Here is a 22,786-nt window from a genome sequence, read left to right on the forward strand (position 1 = left end):
ACGCTTTCACCTATCCTACTCTCCGAAAAAAAAAGATTACTGGCCATTTGCTTGTTTTTGCATGTTGTTTCTGACCCTAATTCTTATTTTTTCTTTTTTATTTGATAACACTCTTCAAAAGCATCATGAGGAACGACAGGTCTCTCCTATGACTATGGTGAAGATCTGTTCAGGGTTGGCATTCTGCAGACTAAGGCGTTGATAGTTTTACCTTTGATGATTAGTACATTCTTCTTTTCATGTAATTACGTGACGAAAATACCCTGTACCTTGTAGCAGATTTTACCTATATAGCAATTTAACCGATAGATTTATCGGTGACATAACAAAGCAAACTAACCAGAGCCACAATCCAGACTTTCCAACCATTGAGTCCAAACATCATTTGATATACTTAATTAGCTTTCCCTGTTCAGGTCGAAAAAGCTGTCATCCAGTCAATAAGTTCACAACAACACGTTTGCAAATTGAGACCTCGAATCACCTCTCGTAGCCATTTGTGGAATTTAAACTTTGACAGGAAAGTCGATTTCTTAAGAGATTCCGCGTAATTTATGAGGCGCCTATTTGATTAAGTACGCGCACAACTATCCGGAGTGGGTTCGTAGTACGCGAAGGTACTCGGCAACGTGTCTATCATTGCACTGACAAAGTGAGCAAAGGATTTTAATAGTCTGCCTTTGCCAGTAAATATTATCTGGGCTCAATTGTTGCTCGTCGGCCAAGCTACTTTCGTCTGCGCGGAGAGCACGCTGTAAATTTACAATGACAAGACATTGGATTGCTCGTAACGAAATAATTTAAGACTAGGTGCATAGATCCATTTATTATAGTAATCTTTGTTTGTTGATAACTACGTGCGAGCTTGTTCCGAGATAAGATCGAGGAATCGTAATGATTGATGATATCACGGCAATAAATTGTCCCGGGGCTCTGACGGACTGATCTGAATAGTCGTCCTCTAGAACTTGTTCAAATATTTGTTCCAAGCTGTAATAATAACGCATGCCATTGCTTACTAACGTTCTTGTCTTCTGCACACCTTCTGAGCGATTTACTTCAATATTACCTGGAGAAGGTGAATCACTTGAAGTGAACGTCGGTTATGTTTTTTTAGCTCTGAGTCAAGTTCAATTTCACCCACACAAATCTTCACTGTGACGTTGTGTTTTTCTGTTCTGCTTAAGAGATAATGTTTGTGAATCATTGAACTTTTCAGTTATCCCGACTTACACTCATTTGTAATTTTCAATTTTTGTTTTTACAGCCAACAGTGTCATACGATCACACATCTTATGTGCAAAGGGCACGAGCGACACGTCCAGCACCGCCAAAGCCTTGCGCCAATCCAATGCAATTTGTACAAATAAAGCCATGCAATTTATATCAAAGTGCACAGGAACAGTTGAAACGTGCTGAAGAGGTGAAAAAAGTCAAGGAAATCAAGAAAGAAGAACCTGAGGATTGGCAAAATGTAAGTAAAAAGACCATTTTATATTCTTAAAAAAAATTGAAAACCATATGTAGGAAGGCTTTCTGTAGCCTTGCGAATAGAACTTATATAAGGATGGAGTCAAAATGTTGAATCCTTCTTACAAACGAGGACTGGTCATTAGATTTGTAACTGCCTAAGGCAGCTCTCGATATTTAGAAATCGAAAGATTCCTGAGTCAAGTCCTAAGGATCATGTCATCATCATCAACGGCGCAACAACCGATATCCGGTCTAGGCCTGCCTTAATAAGGAACTCCAGACATCCCGGTTTTGCGCCGAAGTCCACCAATTCGATATCCCTAAAAGCTGTCTGTCTTCTTTTTCTACCATAGATATTGCCCTTATAGACTTTTCGGGCTGAATCATCCTCATCCATACGGATTAAATGACCCGCGCACCGTAACCTGTTGAGCCGGATTTTATCCACAACTTGACGGTCATGGTATTGCTCATCGATTTCGACATTATGTAGGCTACGGAATCGTCCATCCTCATGTAAGGGGCCAAAAATTCTTCGGAGAATTCTTCTCTCGAACACGGCCAAGAGTTCGTAATTCTTCTTGCTAAGAACCCAAACCTCCGAGGAATACATGAGGACTGGCAAGATCATTGTCTTGTACAGTAAGAGCTTTGACCCTATGGTGAGACGTTTCGCGCGGAATATTTTTTGTAAGCTGAAATAGGCTCTGTTGGCTGACAACAACCGTGCGCGGATTTCATCATCGTAGCTGTTATCGGTTGTGATTTTCGACCCTAGATAGGAGAAATTATCAACGGTCGCAAAGTTGTATTCTCCTATCCTTATTCTTCCTGTTTGACCAGTGTGGTTTGATGTTGTTGGTTGGTTGGTTTTCGATGCTGACGTTGCCACCATATACTTTGTCTTGCCTTCATTGATATGCAGCCCAAGATCTCGCCCCGATTGCCGCCTGCTCGATCTGGATGAAAGCAGTTTGTACGTCTCGGGGGTTCTTCCCATGATGTCGATATCGTCAGCATAGGCCAGTAGTTGGGTAGGCCTAAAGAGGATCGTACCCTTCGCATTTACCTCAGCATCACAGTTCACTTTCTCCAGGGCCAGGTTAAAGAGGACGCATGATAGGGCATCCGCTTGTCGTAGGCCGTTGTTGATGTCGAATGGTCTTGAGAGTGATCCTGCTGCTTTTATCTGGCCTCGCACATTGGTCAGGGTCAGCCTAGTCAGTCTTATTAATTTCATCGCGATACCGAATTCTCTCATGGCCGTGTACAGTTTTACCTTGGCTATGTTATCATAGGCGGCTTTAAAGTCGATGAATAGATGGTGCAACTGGTGTCCATAATCCAACAGTTTTTCCATCGCTTGCCGCACAGAGAAAATCTGATCTGTTGCTGATTTGCCTGGAGTGGAGCCTCTTTGGTATGGGTCAATGATGTTCTGGGCGTATGGGGCTATCCGGCCTAGCAAGATAGTGGAGAATATCTTAGTGATGGTACTCAGCAACGTGATACCTCTATAATTGCTGCACTGTAATATCTCCCTTTTTATGTATGAGACAGATAATACCTCGTTGCCAATCGTCAGACATTGATTCGCTGTCCCATACCTTGAGCACAAGTTGATGAACCATTTGGTGTAACTGGTCGCCTCCATGTTTAACTAATTCGGCTGTAATTCCATCGGCTCCTGGCGACTTATGATTTTTAAGCGGATGAATTGCACGGACTGTGTCTCCTATGCTTGTTGGCAGTATTTGTCCGTCGTCTTCGGTTGGCGGGACTTCCAACTCGCCGATGTTCTGGTTATTCAGTAGCTCATCAAAGTACTCAACCCATCGCTTCAATATGCCCATTCTGTTGGAAATCAGGTGTCCCTCCTTGTCTCGGCAGGATGAGCATCGTGATGTATAAGGCTTCATCCTGTTGATTTGTTGGTAAAACTTCCGCCCCTGGTGCTCCCTATACTTCTCGAGTTCACAAACTTGTTGGATCTCGCAGGCTTCCTTTTTTCGTCTGTGAAGTCGCTTCTCCGCTCGACGGAGTTCGTGATAAGTCCCTGCGCGTGCCCGCGTTTTTTGAGAGTGCAACATTACTCGGTATGCGGCATTCTTCTGTTCCGTTGCTAGCTTACATTCATCGTCAAAGCAGCCGTTCCGACTGTTTTTGCGGCTGGGGCAGGATCACTTCTTCACGACTTCCTATGTATATAAAGAAAAATACATAATAATATTGTTGTTCGTGTTTAACTCCAACCTTTTTTCTAGGAGCTCCGATCGGAATATACGGGATAAATTCGTGAGGTCATGTTTGATCATTTAGAATAACCAATTCATCATCATCATCACCAACGGCGCAACAACCGGTATCCGGTCTAGGCCTGCCTTAATAAGGAACTCCAGACATCCCGGTTTTGCGCCGAGGTCCACCAATTCGATATCCCTAAAAGCTGTCTGGCGTCCTGGCCTACACCATCGCTCCATCTTAGGCAGGGTCTGCCTCGTCTTCCTTTTCTACCATAGATATTACCCTTATAGACTTTCCGGGTGGGATCATCCTCATCCATACGGATTAAGTGACCCGCCCATCGTAACCTATTGAGCCGGATTTTATCCACAACCGGACGGTCATGGTATCGCTCATAGATTTCGTCATTGTGTAGGCTACGGAATCGTCCATCCTCAGGATAACCAATTGTATCGTCTTAATCACTTTACCAAGAATTTTAATCATTGATTTTATTCATGTGATATTAGCTCATGATTAGATGGTACTCTAACCAACTATCCGTACCATCAGAAAATAAATATATTCCTCAATCAATGGCCTTAGTTCTAATTAGCTGTTTTGGGCTATGCAACTATCTCTCTCTATCCGAATGGCTTAAGTGGTTAGAGCGCTGGGCTGTCGTAGCGGAAGGTCGTGGTTCAAGTCTCACTGGTGGAAGAGAGGATACCAGTCGACTCAGCTGTGAATGAGTACCTGAGTCAAATCAGGGTAAACATCTCGGGCGAGCGTAACGCTGACCACATTGCCTCCTGCAGTGTACTGTAGTGTACCGTTACGGGCGTGAATGAAGTGTTCCAACACATTTCAAGGGCCTGATCCAATATGGATTGTTACGCCAACAGCGATTGCTATTACGAACGCATTTTCAACGCTTCTTCCGCTCTCCCAGCCTACTTTGAGGGCGACCCACTATCTATTTAACTGCAATGTAGGTTGCAGCTGGGACGCACCCTTTTCTCAACAAGTTTCTCCAATGCTAACATCCTATACATCCGAAATCCTTCTTCCATTTATAGAACAATAAAAGATGTACTGCGCATTTTCCAAGATTATGTTGTAGCTGGGAAAATTTGGTGAACTCTCCAATATAAGCTTATGGTGGGTATTTGCGACATCACCTGTACTCAGTGAGGAATTGGGTGATTTTATAGTTAATTTCATCGCGCCGTCCTCGCATGTAGGTCTTGATGTTGAGAATTAGTCCGTGCTTCCAACGACCTTTTTCCGAATATTTTCATCATTGTTACCATTTGCTTAGCGATTACTTCCTTTTTACGTGGTACATGTGGCGATTAGGGGGCTCAACATAAGTACATACCATCTCATAAACCAGAATGTCGGTTGGCATCATTTCAGCGAGGTCTTATTCTGCGTCGTCCGATATGGTCCTGAAGTTAAAACACATTCTTAATACTCATTATTTTTTTGGGCATTGCATGCAGTGTTGTGTGCAACTGAGAGTCAACGTTTTATGCGAAGCACTGTCTCCATTTTGTCCTCCGAAAGTGTCAGCCTAGCATTTTTCAACCACTTCTTTCTAGCAGTGATTGTTTTGAATACAATATTCTTGCGATGTTTTGAAGTGGAAAAAGGATCGATATTCCTTGGCTATAATTTGCTTTATTTAAACCAACACCGAATTTCGGGAATCAATTGGGTCTGCCCTTTATTTGCAACGAAGAAGCAAACAATTGATTCCGGAAATATGATCTTTTTTAAAATGAAGCAAATTGTAGCCAGAAAGAGAAGATACATATATCTTCTTTTTCACTTGAAATACTGGCTTCCAGATCACTCCAAAAGTGGCAACTTTGATAAGTAGTGTTCCTTTTTAATACATTTCGCATAAAGGGTAGTGCGCAGTAATTGCAACAGTACTTTTTACATGCATTGCATTTTCAGTCAAGCCAGTACCTTATTTGACTCTATGTGTGGCTGTTCTATGGAAACCGAATTATCAGTGTGATAACTCTCCAATATGAAGTAATCTGTTGTATTTCTTGTGTGAAATATTTTCTTTATAGCGTCTAAAAGGGATATGAATCAATAGGACGATAGAGGTTTTAAGCGTTTCAAATTTTTTCGGCCTCGATTAAATAGCTAGTTTAAAGCCCTTACTGGACATACCAGCCTGATGCTTTTTTGTCTCCAATCCAATCGAAAATCAGAAGCAGTTCTTCCATCGTTACTGTAGGTAATACTAGCGCGTCCGGTGGTCTTTAAAGACCGGCCCATTCCCCTGCCTTCCTAAGGGAACAATTCTTGAATAATCCTTCAGAAGACATCGGCGGACATTTGTGGCGGCCGCGTGGAGTTGAGTAGGCTTTGAAGAAATAAATTGCTTATTTTGAATTCCCGCCACCTCATGCCTCAACCTAGATTCTCTACTCTGTAAATTTTGGGAGTGCACACAAATTTTCAGCGGCAGTTGCTTTTAGGGCCTTATGTACCAAAAGAGAAGTTTGTGTAAGCCAGATTAAGGATTTGTTCCCATTGTTAGTAATTATCTCCAGCAGTTGCTAAACGGCAAAGCAAAGAGCAGATATTGCAAACAGTATGAGCCTAAGGATAAGTTGCTTAGAGCATAGGAATACTTGGTTTGATGAACTAAGTTCACCAGGGGACTAATAAACTTCATGGAAGCGAAGCATAATGTGCAACACTGCTGAAGGAAGATCCCTCAAAAACTGCTAAGTCCAATACTGTTACTGGTACTCGACCATATCAGAATGTGACGGTCAAGAAAAAGATATAGGACGTTTCCTAATTTGAAGGCTGGGGTCATGATGTACGGAATTTTAGATTCATCTTATATACTTTATTTTACCAATAAGAGCTTCGGAAACTATAGTTATCTGTCTGACCAGTACTGTGATTCGATGGGTATAGTTGGTGTCAACAACAGCAAGCCTTTCATAAGGGAAGGAAGTCAGCAAACAAAATTTCTCCCAAATTTGATCTACATGATAACAATAATACCTTCGTGTTTACCAGACAGAATTTTTGAATGACTACTCAAAATTCCTAACAACTTATCGAGTATTCAAATACGGATCAGAGCTGCTGGTTTTAAGGACAAGAAAAATAAAAAAAAATGTTGCCAACTATGCCCTGCAGTCGGATCCACTAAATCATCATGGTCAACGAGTCTGTACGAGACGTGTAAAGACCCAATGAGTCTTTACGAGCCCTTTAAAGACGTGATGCAGAACAGTAGGAGAGGACTTTAGACTGAGAAGTTCTGAAGGAAGTTGAATTGCGACGGGAAATATAAGATGCCATGTGCGTAAACTGTGGGGCAAGCGACCACCCTGCAAACTATCGCAAATTCCTTACGGATCATCCGGTGTGAAAGTCGTTTTTTCCCTTTTTTAACGCTTTGTTTTACATAAAACCTCAAAACGATTCACTGTCTGTCTGTCTGTCTGTCCGTCTGTCACACACACTTTTTTCAAAAACGGCTAAGCCGATCCGAACGAAATTTGGTGGACAGATGGGAACTATGAAATTCCACGTATACAGCGAGTGGCATAAATTTAGGTGGAGTTTAAAGGGGGGCTCCCCATACATGCAAAGAAAGGATTTGAGAAAATTTTTCACCGGATATAGTCGGGTACCAAATGAATTATGCTCCTCACATAGGGAAACACAAAACCTTTTATACCCGAAGCGTCAAGCTTCCCGTTTCCCGACTTGTTTAGGATTTTTTTTTTTTGTGAAGAACTAGATTAAGATACAAATATGAATTTTTGACCATATATTTATTAATATCTTCAGCATACGTAATAATTTTTCCAGCCCAATATCATAGCTCATTATTGAAGTACAAAGCACAGAACACAACCCATTTCCAAAAATGTGTTTTTCTGGTGCTAGGCTAGAGGTGCTAGGCTATGTGGACTTAACCACGATTCGCAAACTAGGATTATTTAAAAATATTGAAAGGCAAATTTTTGGTGCCCTTGTTAAGCTTTTTTTTTGCAAATTTTGGTGTTTTTTTTCACGGTTTCTTTAATGCATAAAAAACGGCCCAATTAATCGTAACTATCCTAGTTTGCGAACCGTAGAAATATGTTCTGAATAAATCGTGAAAATTTCAAAGAATTTCCTTGGATAGATTTTGGACAATGATGACAACCGATTTTCAATATTCAGTTTCGAAAATAAAACCCATTTAAAATAAAACCCATTTAAAAATTGAAATGTGATTATTAACTAAAACTGACCATTAATCTGCTGTATCTAGTCAATAAACCTTGTAGGCACAAGCTCAAATTATTTCTAAACGAACATACTCCATAAATGGTAGTCCCTGTGAAACTAGGTCGCACTAAATATGCAAACCTACTTCTCCAAACCTTAACCTTTTCCTTCTTCCCGCTAGTGCCTTTAATTGTTAGAGTTTACCATCACTTCCTAGTTGGACACTTACGTCTACAATACCAATCACAAACTGGCTAACTAAATACCCCGCTGGAGATAACATTTTCCGTTATAGCCTGATACTTTGTGTCAACCCGCTGCCTCAACTTTCGTTACTTACCGTGACCCGGTATCTAACCACCTCAATAATCGCCTCTCCAATATCGAGATAAACTCAAACACATGTCTGGTGTCCTGACCTACGCCACTGCTCCATATCAGACAGGGTCTGCCTCGTCTTCTTTTTCTACCATTGATATTGCCCTTATAGACTTTCCGGGCTGGATCATCCTCATCCATACGCATTAAGTGATCCGCCTACCGCAGCCTGTTCAGCCGAATTTTATCCATAACCTGACGGTCATGGTATCGCTCATACATTTCGTCGTTATGAAGGTTACGGAATCGTCAATTCTCATGTAGGGGAGCCAAAATTATTCAGAGCATTCTTCTCTCGAATGCGGTCAAGAGTTCGCAGTTTTTCTTGCTAAGAACCCAAGTCTCCGAGGAGTACATGAGGACTGGCATCCTTCCGGATAGGTAGTTTATAGGCCTATCTCTATCCCTTCAACCTCCGCTAAAAATTTGGAACGGACAACTCTATCCCGGACTTTCAGTTCGCCAATTGGATGGGTCATTTGATAGGGTATACTCTCGTAGTCCTGAAAATCGACGTCCTGCTCAAAATTAATCGTAAGATTAATTCCAAGTAAAAGTTCGGCAGCAATTGTCCTGCCCTTACACCAATTCATCTGTAATATCGTAAGGTTCTGTGCTTTCCTTAACTCTTTTCTCATTCTTTGCTATGGATATTCCAAAATCCGCTCCCTCATCCAACCCAAGCAAATATATTACAATATTCCGATCACCTCATTGTTTACATCGCCACGAAGGATTAGAAGCGTGTTGGCTCGGATTTCCGAGTTGGATATTTAGTTTTTTAAATGATAATGCAAACTATGATGCAATGAATTTAACTATTATTTATTCGTTGCTGCGGTAACTTGAATCTACATTAACCTTTTCAGAAATTATGAAATTGGAAAATTAGGTAATTTCCATCGTGATCCATTAGGTAATTTCAACCATTATCATTAAAATTCTCTTTACTGTTTTTGGACCCCATCTACTTTGCCCTGTTGAGCTTTTCTTTAATTCACGCAAGATTTCGCACAATCCCTCAAACACGTACTACGTAATAATAATCAATGCTGATGAGCCTTTTGAAACTTGTTATTTCATATAATTAACAATTATCAAAATATTTTGAAAACGCTTGACATTTTTAGAAGACTTGACCTGACTCTGTAAACATCACGTAAAGAAATTCCTCATTTTCAGCTTAATCATCGCCTTTTCTTTAAACTGTCTGTCTCCCATAAGCCGTAATGAAAATAAACGAGGCACAAGATAATCAAAAAATGCAAAATTAAACAACATAAGATATTTAGCGAGCCTGAGAATGTTATTGGATTTCGCAAGCTATTTACAGAGACGCAGGCCGGAATCAACCATCATCAGAAAGAAGATCGTGCTGCGCAGTCAAATTGGCCATATAATGTAGTAAAGTCGAAGGTGATTGTCAAAACCATGCCCGCTTACCTTTGTAAGATCCTTTTACATTTTTCACTTTCAAAAAGATCCTATACCATATAGACTGGAAGTGTATCGGAATACGCACTCACTACTTTAATGAGTGAAGTGATTTTGCGGTTGACTATGAATGCTCAAAAGTCTTGTCTTGTCCGGGAAAATTTCTATTCTCACATGATCGTGAATATTGGATACGATTTGTGGTATTCTCAGTGAATTACCAGGACGGAGGATGCGGAGGATGCTCTTCATCGATGATGAAGATACTGGTGATGTTAATGATAATGATGGCCAAAGGTTATCAACAGCCACTGAATGAATGAGTAATTTGGATTTCGATGTGATCAGAAACAGAGGTAAAAGGTCAAAGGTTCAGACATGTTTGCCGCAAGCCAAAAAACTTGAAAGCCTGCGCATATTTATGGAATTTAATAAGATCGTACAAATAAGATACGTTTTGTTATGATCATGGAAGGTTTTTTTACAGAGGATGGAGACTAAAGCATTGCTTAAAATTACGAAGTCTTGTTTCTTCAGCTTTTGTCACGTTCAGAAGCTGGGTTGGCTCGTTGTAATCGGTTTCACTATTTGGCTCTATCGAATGTCTGATCTGGGTGCAATCTCGAGGCTTTTAAATCCCCATCCGGCGTATCAAGCCACCGTTGTTTCGGCCTGCCTTTTGGTCGTTTACTATCGACTTCGATGTTCAGACCAATCTTGGCAAGTGAATTCTCTTTAGCACGAATTGCGTGACCATACCATCGAAGACGCCTTTCTCGCAATTTTTCCACGATCGGTGCAACCCTATAACGATCGCGGATATCCTCATTTCGGATGTAATCAAAATGTGCCACGCCATTAGTCCAACGCAACATCTTCATCTCATTACCGCAAGGCACCGTTCATTGTCTTTTATAGTCGGCCAACACTCAGAACCATAGACGGCGACAGGACGGACGATATTGCGGTAAATTTTATATTTGAGACGTTCGTTGATACGTCGATCACAAAGAAGGTGGTAAAACAATTGAACCCAGCGCCCGAGTTCTTCCGGCACTAAGTGTCGTCGTAAAGCATGTCAGATGAGTTCGTGTGGTACACGGTCAAACGCTTTCTATAGATCCAGAAATGCAATGTAGAGAGGGAGCGATGTTTCTCACGGTGTTTCTCCATGAGTAACCGCTTGGCGTGTATTGCGTCAGTAGTTCGCAGTTTTTGACAAATCTGGCTTGATTCACGCGAATACGGTTGTGAAGAATCCGTTCAGAAATCTTCATGGTATGGGAAAGTAACCGAATCGGACGGTAATTTGAACATTCTGCTGGATTACCTTCCTTTTTCCATATTGGAACAGTGGTGTTTTCTTGCCAGTCAGATGGTGTTCTTCCTTTCTGAATAACCCGATTAAAGAATTCACTGAGGCGCAGTGTTGGGTCGCAGCTCTTCGCTTTCTAGAGCTCAGATGCGATGTCGTCAGGTCCTATGGCTTCCCCCGATTTCATTCGTTTTATTGCCTCCTCGACTTCAGTTGCGCTGACAGGTGGAACTGGTCCAAAAGTGGAGGATCAGCAAATTCTTCAGTTACAATCTGTTCGAATTATACTTGCTATCTATCCGTCCCGGCTCGACGGTTGGTAAGCAAAGTACCGTTCTTGTCATTAACACAACAGAAGTGTTCGATATCCTGTGTGCGTTCTTTACGGCTTTCGGCAAGTCGATACAGATCTCTCGCCATCCTGAGTGTCCAGTTTACCGTAAACATTTTTGTAATGGTCCGCTCGGGTGGCAGCAACTGCTTTCTTTGCTTCCCGGTTGGTATTTTTATAAATTTAACAAGCGGTCAATGTTTTATCGTGGAGAAATTTCGTTTCTTTTCACGGACCTTCATTTTAACTTCGTCATTCCAAAGCCAAATATCTCGGTTGATGTACCACTTACCCGGCTTGGTGACTCCGAGAGTTGCAGAGGCCGCTTTGTGGATCGTGTCTTTCATTTGGTTCCACGATTCTTCCACATTCGTAATGGTTTGTAATCGCGTCAGTGAGATCATTTCTTCTTCCCACGAAATCGTCACCATTTAATGCGCGGCGGACCAGTGCGTTCCTCGCGCCGTTTTATGGGTGGCTTAATTTGCAGGACGACAATCAATGGCCGATGTTGAGGTGCGATGGTCTGATAGGGAACGGCTTTGCAATCAGTGATAATGGCAAAATGTCGGCGTCTTATGAGAATATAATCGATTTGCGTTTTACTACCTAATGCCATGGGGAAATGGAAATGGGTGCATTTTCTATTTTTTGAAACCCTTCTCATATTGTGTCAAGTGCCACCTAAGGGTTGTCTAGTTTGGAATCAGCGGAACGAATTTGTCATTGATTTAGAACGAAATCCTGCAGGGTAGAGACATTAACTCCCTGTCCCCGAAATAAATCCTATACCTGACGAAAAATAATGGAGATGTCCCTCCAACAAGTGGGCTGATGAAAGGAGAAACTCGGATACTCAACCTGTAAGACACTTTGTGAAGTCAGCTGAATTCACTTGCCAAGATTGGCCTGAAGATTGAAACCGATGGAAAATGGCCAATAAGTCAATCAATGGCCGATGGCTGGATACGCTGGATGGTGATTTGAAAGCCTCGCGACTGCATCCAGATCAGGCAAATGACAGAATGAAATTGTACACTCAATCATGATGAGCCGACTCCGCTTGTGAAAGGGATAAAGCCTTAAGAAAAAAAGATTTAGTTGGGGAGATTACTGCATCAGCCGTAGAGTACTACGTCACGTTAATATCTTGGAGCGAGTAACAGAGGTATGCGTAGCATCGGTTTACGGTTCTGGGTGTTTTGATTTAATAAAAGGGCTGAAAAGTCGAGTAGGGAAATTGGTCGGATTACTTAAGAACTCCTTGTAAATTGATCACAAAGAGTGCATAGATGTGTTGCAGACACCATTGGAAACTACTGGTCGTCACTATCGTTTCCCGATAATTATCAAAATAGTGATCAGAAGTGTCTTTTGGGAAGCATCTCTTACAAGATCAACAAAAAAAATTTAAATTTTAAATCTTTGAGCCTTTGAGCTCTGCTTGTAAATCAATACGAGGATCTTTATTACTTTCGTTATAATTGTCAGGACACTTTTGAAGTAGACGAGCAGGGTGTCTCCAGAAGTATAAGTTTTCACGTTTTGAAACCTAGTCCTGTTTGGTGGCTAATATTTTTGAAAGTCTAAATCCGGGGTTTGAGCAAAAAGGGGGGGGAATTTTAAAAATGGATGAAGGACATTTATCAAGAATGTAATAGTGGTATTACAAAGGAAGAACTTGGTCGATGCACAGACCTTGTGATCCGACAACGGAAGTGGCAGTGAATAGGTCACACATTAAAGATGGGCGATAATTGCATTTCTGGCTACACCATGCAGTAGAATCCACTCTTCCAAAATAGCCGAGGCTATCTTAAAGAGTGAAGTATAATCTGTTTTTTTTAGTTTAGAAATAGAATGGGAACTTTTTCATTGTCGATTATGGTTCACATCCCGCCGGCTCTTGTTGTCTCTAAAAGATTATGTATCCTTCGAACGTTGGAAAGCCAAGATTCAAAACAGATTCGTAACAAGCGTACACCATTCGGATTGACTACACTCAACCACGAAGCAGAGCTATCCTAGAAAATTAACGAAAGTTGTAGTTTCAATCCGCCAAACATTTAAGTATCGTCCTTGTATTGGAGGTAGATGGTTATGGATTATCATTTAGTTCTCTACTATACCATTGCAATTGGGAGAGCTATGACACTCAAATAAAGCCCAACAAAAGAACTCAAAATGAAAATAAAGAAAAATGAGTAAAGGGCAGTTTATATCTGTTGCGCTTTCAAGTACGCTGGAGAACTAATTTATTTCTTTAAATTTGTTTCTCCTTCATAAAAGAATAAAAGAATGGTTGATAATCAGCTGCTTCAAAAGCACCAGGTGTTTACTTAGGGAAAATCTAAAGATGTCAGTTAAAATTTAATTTGCTGTAGTTTTTCCTCATCCATGATTTTGTATCTGAAAATTTAATCCATGGCGCCAATAAATACTGATGATACCTGGTTCCATCAAACACATAAGTGCTATCATAAAAACTGTATATACGCGTATAGCCTCATCTGAAATCATTATTTCCATAATATGTTAGTGACTTAACTTGCTAACTGGTGTCTTGATATGCGGAGATAAGACATCGTAGCCTCCATAAACAACCTGTCGATCTATAAACATTTTCTATCATGTTAGATACTTTTGTATGCACAAAATACAGGTTGGTTTCCTGATCCGAGCAATCGATCTTTTCATGCTAACATACTTTTTCTCGGAATCTTGTTTGGAATAATTATTACCTAATGCAAAACCAGTTTCCTATTTCAAGCTTCTTGACTGAAATTACTATATCGAAGTGTTTATAACATTTTGCGAAATAGTTCTAGATCGTTGACGAGACAGCTAACAGCTAAATATAAATAATGACTTTCGAATTTAGCTGTATATTTACACGTATAATTAAGTCTTCTGTCAATAGAGTTAAGAGAAAAAAAATGGTTCGATTAACGCCAGTTAGTACCTAGCCTCGCTCAGTGACTTAATGCTGGTAAATGGTAACCTTGACCATATTAAAGACATGAACTCACCACACGATACGACACAATTCAGAGCAGTTTTTACCATTTTTCAGCTTTAACTGCCTCTGCAATGTCAATAATTTGACGGTGATCGTATTACCTGTTTAAGATATGAATTGACTTACGATCAAGGCCATCGAATAAAAGTTTAAGTGATGTTGAGTGATGGATTTACTATCGGTCGATTTTGCCATTGCCTCCGTTGCAGAACTAGAATCATGCTAGGGGCTTGGGTTTTGAATTAAGCAGCTAATTCAATAATTGTTGAAAATATCTGATATGAAATCTAAAATAGAAAGATAATATATTTTGTGAGATATATTTCACATGATTTTATCATTCTTGTTTTCCATCGTTTCACAATAACATTATCCATATTCTTCCTTATTTCAATACACCAATAAGCGACCTGCCTACATCACACATTTTCAGTCTTTTCGTTTACTATGAAATTGTGATTTGCTGCAAGACTTTATATGTTTGTAATTGGAATAAAAATAAAGAAGATGGCTAGACAAACTTTTCTGAATTAGATGGACGTGTAGAATATCAGTTAAGAGGAGGGAGATCGGATGCTCTTCCAAAAAGAGAGTTTGATTTAAGTCTGGATTGTAAAGGTTCAAAATGTTAAAGAAGTAAAGAACAAGGTGTTTTTCCTTATCCTATAAATATTTTTATTTTTTCCCCTCATACAATTGTTTCGGAGACCACGTGCCTCCTTCCTCAGTGCTAGCACCTAATTAGTTAACCTATCTTAAACTACTCCTATTTATATCGAAGCTTTTTAGCTCTACTAATTACGTTATAATAAATTTACTGATCCTACCCATATTTCCGACATCTTTTTATTTTTTTAATTATTACTTGCTGCATAGCTTTGTTACCAGGGTCCTTGCACAGTTTCTTTCGTCGTGATTTAAAGTTACCTGCCTCACTTCGTTGATGATGTATATGCTTTCTGCTGCATCTAAAATGGGGTTTCCGCACGCGCTTTATAACATCCACATTGTCCATCGTTAGAGTATGTCCCTCTTCCATCATATGCCTTGCAACCATTAACTTGATGTTTCCAGGGTCATCGCTTTTTCGTTTGTTGTACTCTCTTAAGTGTTCCTCGAATCTAGTGGTCACTAGTCTTTTAATCTGCCCAATGTATACTTTTTCACATTCTGGACAGTCGACCTTGTAGATTCCACTAATCTGTTCTTTTTAAGGTTTTGTGTAAAACAAAACCTTATTAAAATCGATTCAATGTCTGTCTGTTTGTCACACGCACTTTTCTCCAAAACGGCTAAACCGATCCGAACGAAATTTGGTGGATAGATGGGAATTATGAAATCCCACGCATACAGCGAGTGGCATAAATTTAGGTGAAGTTTAAAGGGGGGCTCCCCATACATGCAAAGGCGGGATTCACAAAATTTTTTCACCGGATATAGTCGTGTAGGGTATCAAATGAAAGGTCTCGATTTGTACTTTCCGAAACTGATATTAGTTTTGACGTGAATTGCAAAGTGCGTGAGTAAGGAGTCGAAATGTACGCACTTAAAGTGAGACAGGACCCATTTTCGGAAACTACCCAACCTAAAAATCCGAAAAAAATCAGGGTAGTGCGCTTAGATGAAATCTAGGCCTCAAAATATGTCCCGTTCCGATATCTGCTCAAATAAACTTACTAATGGTATATTACTATGTTTTAGAAATTTACTGAAAAAGTATCGTGCATACACATGCCAAGTTCCATGAAAATCCAACTATTAGTGTCAAAGTTATAGAAGTTCAAACTTGTCAATTTCGTTCTAATTAACAGCATCCTAAGCCATACAAATGATATGATGACGTCATAATTAACGAGAATAATTGACATTCGAGTGAAATATTAAAATTCCATTCAAGAAGAATCTAATTCTCCCTAGCGCTTTTTAAGGTTTTGTGTTTACACAAAACCTTATTAAAATCGGTTTACTGTCTGTCTATCTGTCCACCTGTCTGTCTGTCCGCCTGTCTGTCTGTCCGTCACACGCGTTTTTCTCGGAGACGGTTATAGCGATTGACACCAAATTTGGTAGAAAGGTGGGAACTGTGAACGCTCACGCATATAGTGAGTTACATTCTTTTACGACGAATTTAAGGGGGGGTGGCCATACATGCAAAAGGGAGGTGTAAATTTTTTTTCATCAAATATAGCCATGTGGGGTATCAAATTAAAGATCTCGGTTAGTACTTTTCGAAGCCGGTCTTAGTTTTGAATTTTGTTGAAAAGGTGGGGAGTGCGGGGGGTTGAAAGTGGTCATTTTTTTAACGAACCCATTGACAGCTCCTGATCAAACCGAAAAATCTGAAAAAAATCAGGGGGCTGCTACTATATGGTGCCTAGGCTCCGAAATACCCTCCATACTGATACCTGTTCAAATAAAGTTAATAATAGTATATTACTATAATTTTTAGTACTTGACAGGAAAACCCCCCTTAAGTTCACCCTAGAATCACAAAATTTTGCAGCAATGTAGGCTACAGTATAGAGCATGATCTTAACAAACTTGGTGAAAATTGCACTATTACTAACAAAGTTATAGTAGGTCAAAACTGCCGCTCCTCTGCAAATTCAAGACTATGAATGTCAATATCACTTGAAAGTGGCTATTTTCACATAATATATGCATATTTTACGTGCTACATGCTAATGGGACAAATGCATACTCAAATCTCTTTATAAAAGAAATACAGAAAACCTTTCATACCTGAAGCGTCTAGCTTCCGGTGTCCCGACTTATTTATATTTCATGTTGGTTAAATTTTTGGCATTTGCTAAACTCAGAGTGTGAGGCGTATGAGGTTGACTATTATCAATACAGGGGTTTCCATCAAATGATTTATTTAAGTCGCTTTCGGAAAAGTAGAACGTAAAGAAATTTTTAGCTATGTGACACGGAGCTGTCGTGCACTTGTCGCTCCTCACATCTTTTTCTTTTTCTTCAGCCTTTGTCCTGCTCACAAGCGGGGTCGGCTTGTCGTGATCAGTTGCGTCATTTCTTTTTGTCAAATGCCTGATCAGGATGTAATCGCGAGGCCTTGAAATCCCCATCCAGCGTATCAAGCCACCGTTGTTTCGACCGGCTTTTTTGTTGCTTACCATTAACTTCGATGTTCAGACAATATTGGTAAGTGAATTTTCGTTAGTGTGAATTACGTAACCACACCATCGAAAATACCTCTCGCAGTTTTTCCATGATCGGTGCAAACCCATATCGATCGCGGATATTCTCATTTCAGATGTGATCAAAACGTGTCACGCCACCAGTGCAATGCAACATCTTCTTTCCTATTACTGCAAGACGCCTTTCATTGTCTTTTGTAGTCGGCCAACACTCAGAACTATAGAGTTGTGGAATGCTACTGCATTCAGGTTGCGTTAATGCGTGAAGCAATTTCATTAAGCAGTTCTCCATTGGTTGATAGCATTGACCCGAGGTATTTAAATCGCTGAGTTCTGGCAATGGCAGTAACCTGCCCCGCGAGGTATTTAATTCGCCCAGTTCTGACAATGGCGGTAACCTGCCCAGAACTGAGCGATTCAAAAATCTCGGGTCAATGCTATCAACCAATGAGAACTACGTTATGCTCCTCATATACGGAAATACAAAACCTTTTATATCTGAAACGTCAAGCTTCCGGTTTCCCGACTTGTTTCAATTGTTGTTTCTTATTTTGCCCGTTAGCGATGAAAATGTAATGCTCGCTCTAATAGGAGCATTATCCCTTTTCTGTTGTTTGTAGAGTGGATAGGGACCAACTCACAGTCCCTATTTATTCTATTTCGCTTTTTGCGTAATATTCTGTCTCTCCCTACTATTTCCATTTTTCACCGCTGTGTCTTTTATGTAAGTTATCTCTTTTTTGAATCGCTATTCTGTCAATAGTGTCACTAGCAACCGATGTATCATACTGTAGTAAGCCGCCATTTTCTGCCCATATGTGTGTTTCGATGTCCTTGGTATGGTTCGCTGTGTGTGAATTTTCTTTCTGTATATGTCAAACTCGAGTTTATTGTTGTTTCTTATTAGTGCTAGGTCCAAAAACGCTATCCGTTGGTCATCTGCCTTTTTCATTGGGAAAGTTATGTTGCGGTGTATGTTGTTTATTGCTTCGAGTTTTTTCTCGATGTCTTCATCTGGGATTATAACCAATATGCCGTCTACGTAACGTGCCCAAAATGTTGGCATGATGCCCCGTTTTTCAATTTCTTCCTCTATGCTTTTCATGAAGATTTCGCTTATCAAGAGGAATAACGGGTTCCCCATTGCAGTTCCTGAGGTGGTTTTGAAGAATTGGTCTTTGCAGATAAAGTAGTTCTCATTCATGCAGAGAACTGCTAATTTTGCGTAGACTTTCGCCTTTTTCCTCTCGTTCATTTCCCCGCATTATTCCGGGAGCCAATCCTCGAGTTGCCAAATGGCTTCTTTGGTTGGTATGCTCGGATATAATTCTTTTATATCGAATGATACCAGACAATCGCTTTCCTCCAGGTTTTTGTGTGCAACAAGTTTCAATCGTGATTCGATTGTCAATTATTCTCCTTAATTATGACTTCAGCATCTTATTTGCATGGCTTAGGATGCGGTAAATTCGCACGAAATTGATAAGTTTAAACTGTTATAACTTTGACACTAATAATTGGATTTTCATGAAACTTGGCACGCGTATGCACGATATTGTCCGCTATGCTGGTGTATAGAGCGCTCCTAGGATGAACTTAAGCGTTTTTTTTTTCAGGCAATTTCTAAAAGTTTATTTGGGCAGATATCGGAATGGGACATCTTCCTAGGCTTAAATTTCAGATAACTGTTTTACACAAAAAAGGCTGGGGACAAGTAGATTCTTCATAAATGCGACTCTAATATTTTACGCGGATGTCAATTATTCTTGTTAATTGTGACGTCAGTATCTTATTTGCATGGCCTTAGAAGCAGTAAATTCGCACTAAATTGCTAAGTTTGAAATGCCAGATTTCCATAAAATTGCATATGTACCTGAAATATTGTTTTCTATGCTGATGCGAAAAAATTTTAAATCCGCTCTTTGCATGCATGGGGAATCCCCCTTTAAACTACACCGAAATGTATGTCACTCGCTGTATGGGTGGGATTTCATAGTTCCCATCTGTCCAAAAAAATTTCGTTCGGATCGGTTTAACGGTTTTGGTGAAAAGTGAACGGTTTCAACCATGTTCTTTTTGCACAATTAGACATTTTTTTTTTGGAAAAAAGTAAGTTCAGATAATTTGATAGAAGGTGTGACCTATTTTTCAGAAATTCTTTTCATTGTATGAGCTTTACGGCCATGAAATAATTACACGACACGTAACAAATGTAAAATAATGCAGCTCGATCTTGGGATAGCAATTTTGTCGAGACTTATCGTCGGTTTCCTGTCTGTATGTCTATCTGTCTGTCTGTCACACACATTTTTCTCGGAAACGGTTATAGCTATTGGCACAAAATTTGGTTGGTCCACATATATAGTGAGTTACATCATTCTACGTCGAATTTAAGGGGCTGGTCCTCATAAATGCAAAAGAGGGGTGTATATTTTTTCACCAAATATAGTCATGTCGGGTATCAAACGAAAGGTCTCGATTAGTACTTACCGAAGCCGGTCTTAGTTTTGGAATTTGTTTAAAAGGTAGGCAGGGGCACAAACATTTTTTGAATACAGTTTTGAGTTGTTGTTCTTCGTGGGATGCCTTTCATCAAACACGATGTGAATAGTTTGACGGTCAGCGCGAATTACATGTCCATACCATTTAAGGCACCTTTCTTGCAATTTTCCCAAAATCAATGTAGCCTCATATCGATCGCGGCTGCCCTCATTTCGGGTGTGATCATGATCTGCTTAGTTGTTTCCACTATGAACAGTTATGATATCAGAAGTAGACAGCCCGCTCTAAAATCCTTGAATATTGGAAACCTGATCGTCTGTAAGGGTCAATTTAACAAACTTTATAGTTTCGCTGAGTTGGATTCTCAATCAGGAGGATCTACGAAGTTGCCTTTTTTCCGTGTTCGCCTTTTATCGCGGAAAAGCATCTGAATTGTCTATAAATGGGTTTCTTTGAAGAAGAAGATTTTGATCAAACACCTAGGTGGATTTGAGTATAACGCCGTTGAATTCTCAGATACTGGGAGCTTTTGCGTTGGCTTTTAGACAATTTGTGTAATTGTATACTGACGAGATATTCCTTTTAAATTTCCGAATTCGACTAGATTTAATGTTTTGTTGACGTCAGCCATTAGGGAGACGGGCCTGCGGATATGTGGTAAAGGTTTTGATTAGTACTTTTCGAATCAGATATTAGCTTTGGCATTAGTTGCAAAGGGGAGGAGTGCGCTTGCCCGAAAAAGAATAATTACTTCAAGCACCCGTTTTCAGAAACTACTCAACTGAAAAATTTGAAAAAAATGTGTGGTCCGTGCATATGGTATCTAGGCCTCAAAATACTCTCCATTACTATATCAGCTCAAATTAGATTAATAATAGTATATTTAGTTATTTATTTAGTCAAAATGTATTTTGAAAATTTACTGCAAACCCCATCTCCCCCTTAAGTTCAAAATTTTGTAATAAGATAAGTTTTAATACTAATTAATAGCACCATACTGGAAAAGTTCAAAGTTGCTCTTTTCGCGTCAAATAACTACTCGCTAAGAGATGAAATGTCAGTATCACGCTTTGTATTGTTTTTTCTTAACGTTTTGTGTAAAGCAAAGCCTTATAAAAATTGGTATACTGTCTGTCTGACTATCTGTTACACGCATTTTTCTCATACACGGCTTTACCAATTGGCACCGATTAGTGGAAAGGTGGCATCTGTGAACACACGCACATGCACACGCGGGGAATGCAAAAGGGAAGTGTACTTTTTTTCCACCGGATATAATTATGTGGCGTCTCAAATGAAAGGTCTCAATTAGTACTTTTCAAAGCTAGTCTTAGTTCTAAAATTTAATCCACATGGGGGGAGAGCGAGTGCTGAAAAATGGTCATTTCTTTCATGAATCTACCCAACCGAAAAATCTGAAAAAAAAACACAAAACTGCTACTACCCATAATTGCGTTTATGCCATTCTTCTGTACAAAACATATTGAAGATTATATATCGGGAGAGGTTTTGGATTTAGCTAAACTTTGAATAAGGGGTATATTTATATCGAAGGATATGCGCTCGGCCCGCTGCCGTTTGACCTACATATGGCAGTTCTTGTTTCGTCTATACTGCGGACTAGGTTCCTAGTAGGTTCAATGCGTGGTGCTGCGCCTTCCAACTCGAAGTTAGTGTTCCTTTATTACAGCACTGGTATAACTGCTAAGCCTGCACTCAGAGTGCGCCAGTATCACTGTGGCATTTACTCGCTAATAAATACTGAGGTAACTGGACGAAGACGCAGTAAATACCTTCGAATTTCATGATTTGAAAAATATGCTTTGTCCTCCCTATCAAGTATATTTGTTCAAAGTTCTGCCTTGTTTTTATTTACAGCAGGTGAGGACCCTGACGCTACTGATTGTCGGTTCACTTTTTACCATCTATACTTGATGTCAATCACAACTGTTCAATATTTTATCCAATCATGTGTACGAAAATATTCGAATTCCCTTAATAGACACAGACAACCAATCTATTTATATCTAACATTTATCAAAAAAAGTATTTCTAACGCTGAAATCTGCTTAAAATATTTGCCTCGAAATCCTATTAGATTACAACAAAATGATTGATGGATATGCCGTTCGCGACTATCTGCATTTATTGTATAAATACAGGCATCTCTCACTGGTCCACATCAAAACCCAAACAAATAAAACTGAGTGATTAAATGAATCCGTCTGATGATATATATTTTAGCTTTTATTGCATACTTTACATGCACAGATATGTGTATGAAAGTCGCTGACCGTGATAATGAAAAATGTAGTTTATTCAGATGTAGGTTTGTTGCATACCATTCCAAGACTAGACTTTCCGCATTTCAAATTCGGGATTAAATCTGCATGGTGTTGCTCCAAATTCTGTTTAAATTATCTATGACCTGAACTGAAGGTCGGGGACGTGGTAGTAGCATGGACGAAGTCACTACATATCATTTTTAAAATAGCCTTGGCCTTAACCTCTGTAAAAAAGTTAGTGGAAACTGGGTTAGGGTTAGCTGGTTTGTTTTGATATGTTGGTAATTTAATGGTTATAAGATTCACTTAGAAACTATTTGCGTTTTTTCGGCATGGATGAAACCTAGCCAACAAATCGACGTGGAGAAGTATCCCAAACTTAGGATATTTCAAATCAGCCTA

General features: G+C 39.8%; 1 protein-coding gene across 1 annotated transcript in view; it reads left to right on the top strand.

Annotated features, from left to right (window-relative positions):
- LOC119659140 (uncharacterized protein CG43427) overlaps positions 1–22,786 on the top strand; it is a 501,449-nt gene that overhangs the window by 348,891 nt on the left and 129,772 nt on the right. Inside the window, exon 6 of the mRNA XM_038067074.1 lies at positions 1,268–1,474. Within this exon, the coding sequence (XP_037923002.1) occupies positions 1,268–1,474 (207 nt within the window). The remainder of the gene's footprint in view (positions 1–1,267; positions 1,475–22,786) is intronic.

This window comes from Hermetia illucens, chromosome 6 (genome assembly GCF_905115235.1).
Source record: "Hermetia illucens chromosome 6, iHerIll2.2.curated.20191125, whole genome shotgun sequence".
Taxonomy (NCBI): domain Eukaryota; kingdom Metazoa; phylum Arthropoda; class Insecta; order Diptera; family Stratiomyidae; genus Hermetia; species Hermetia illucens.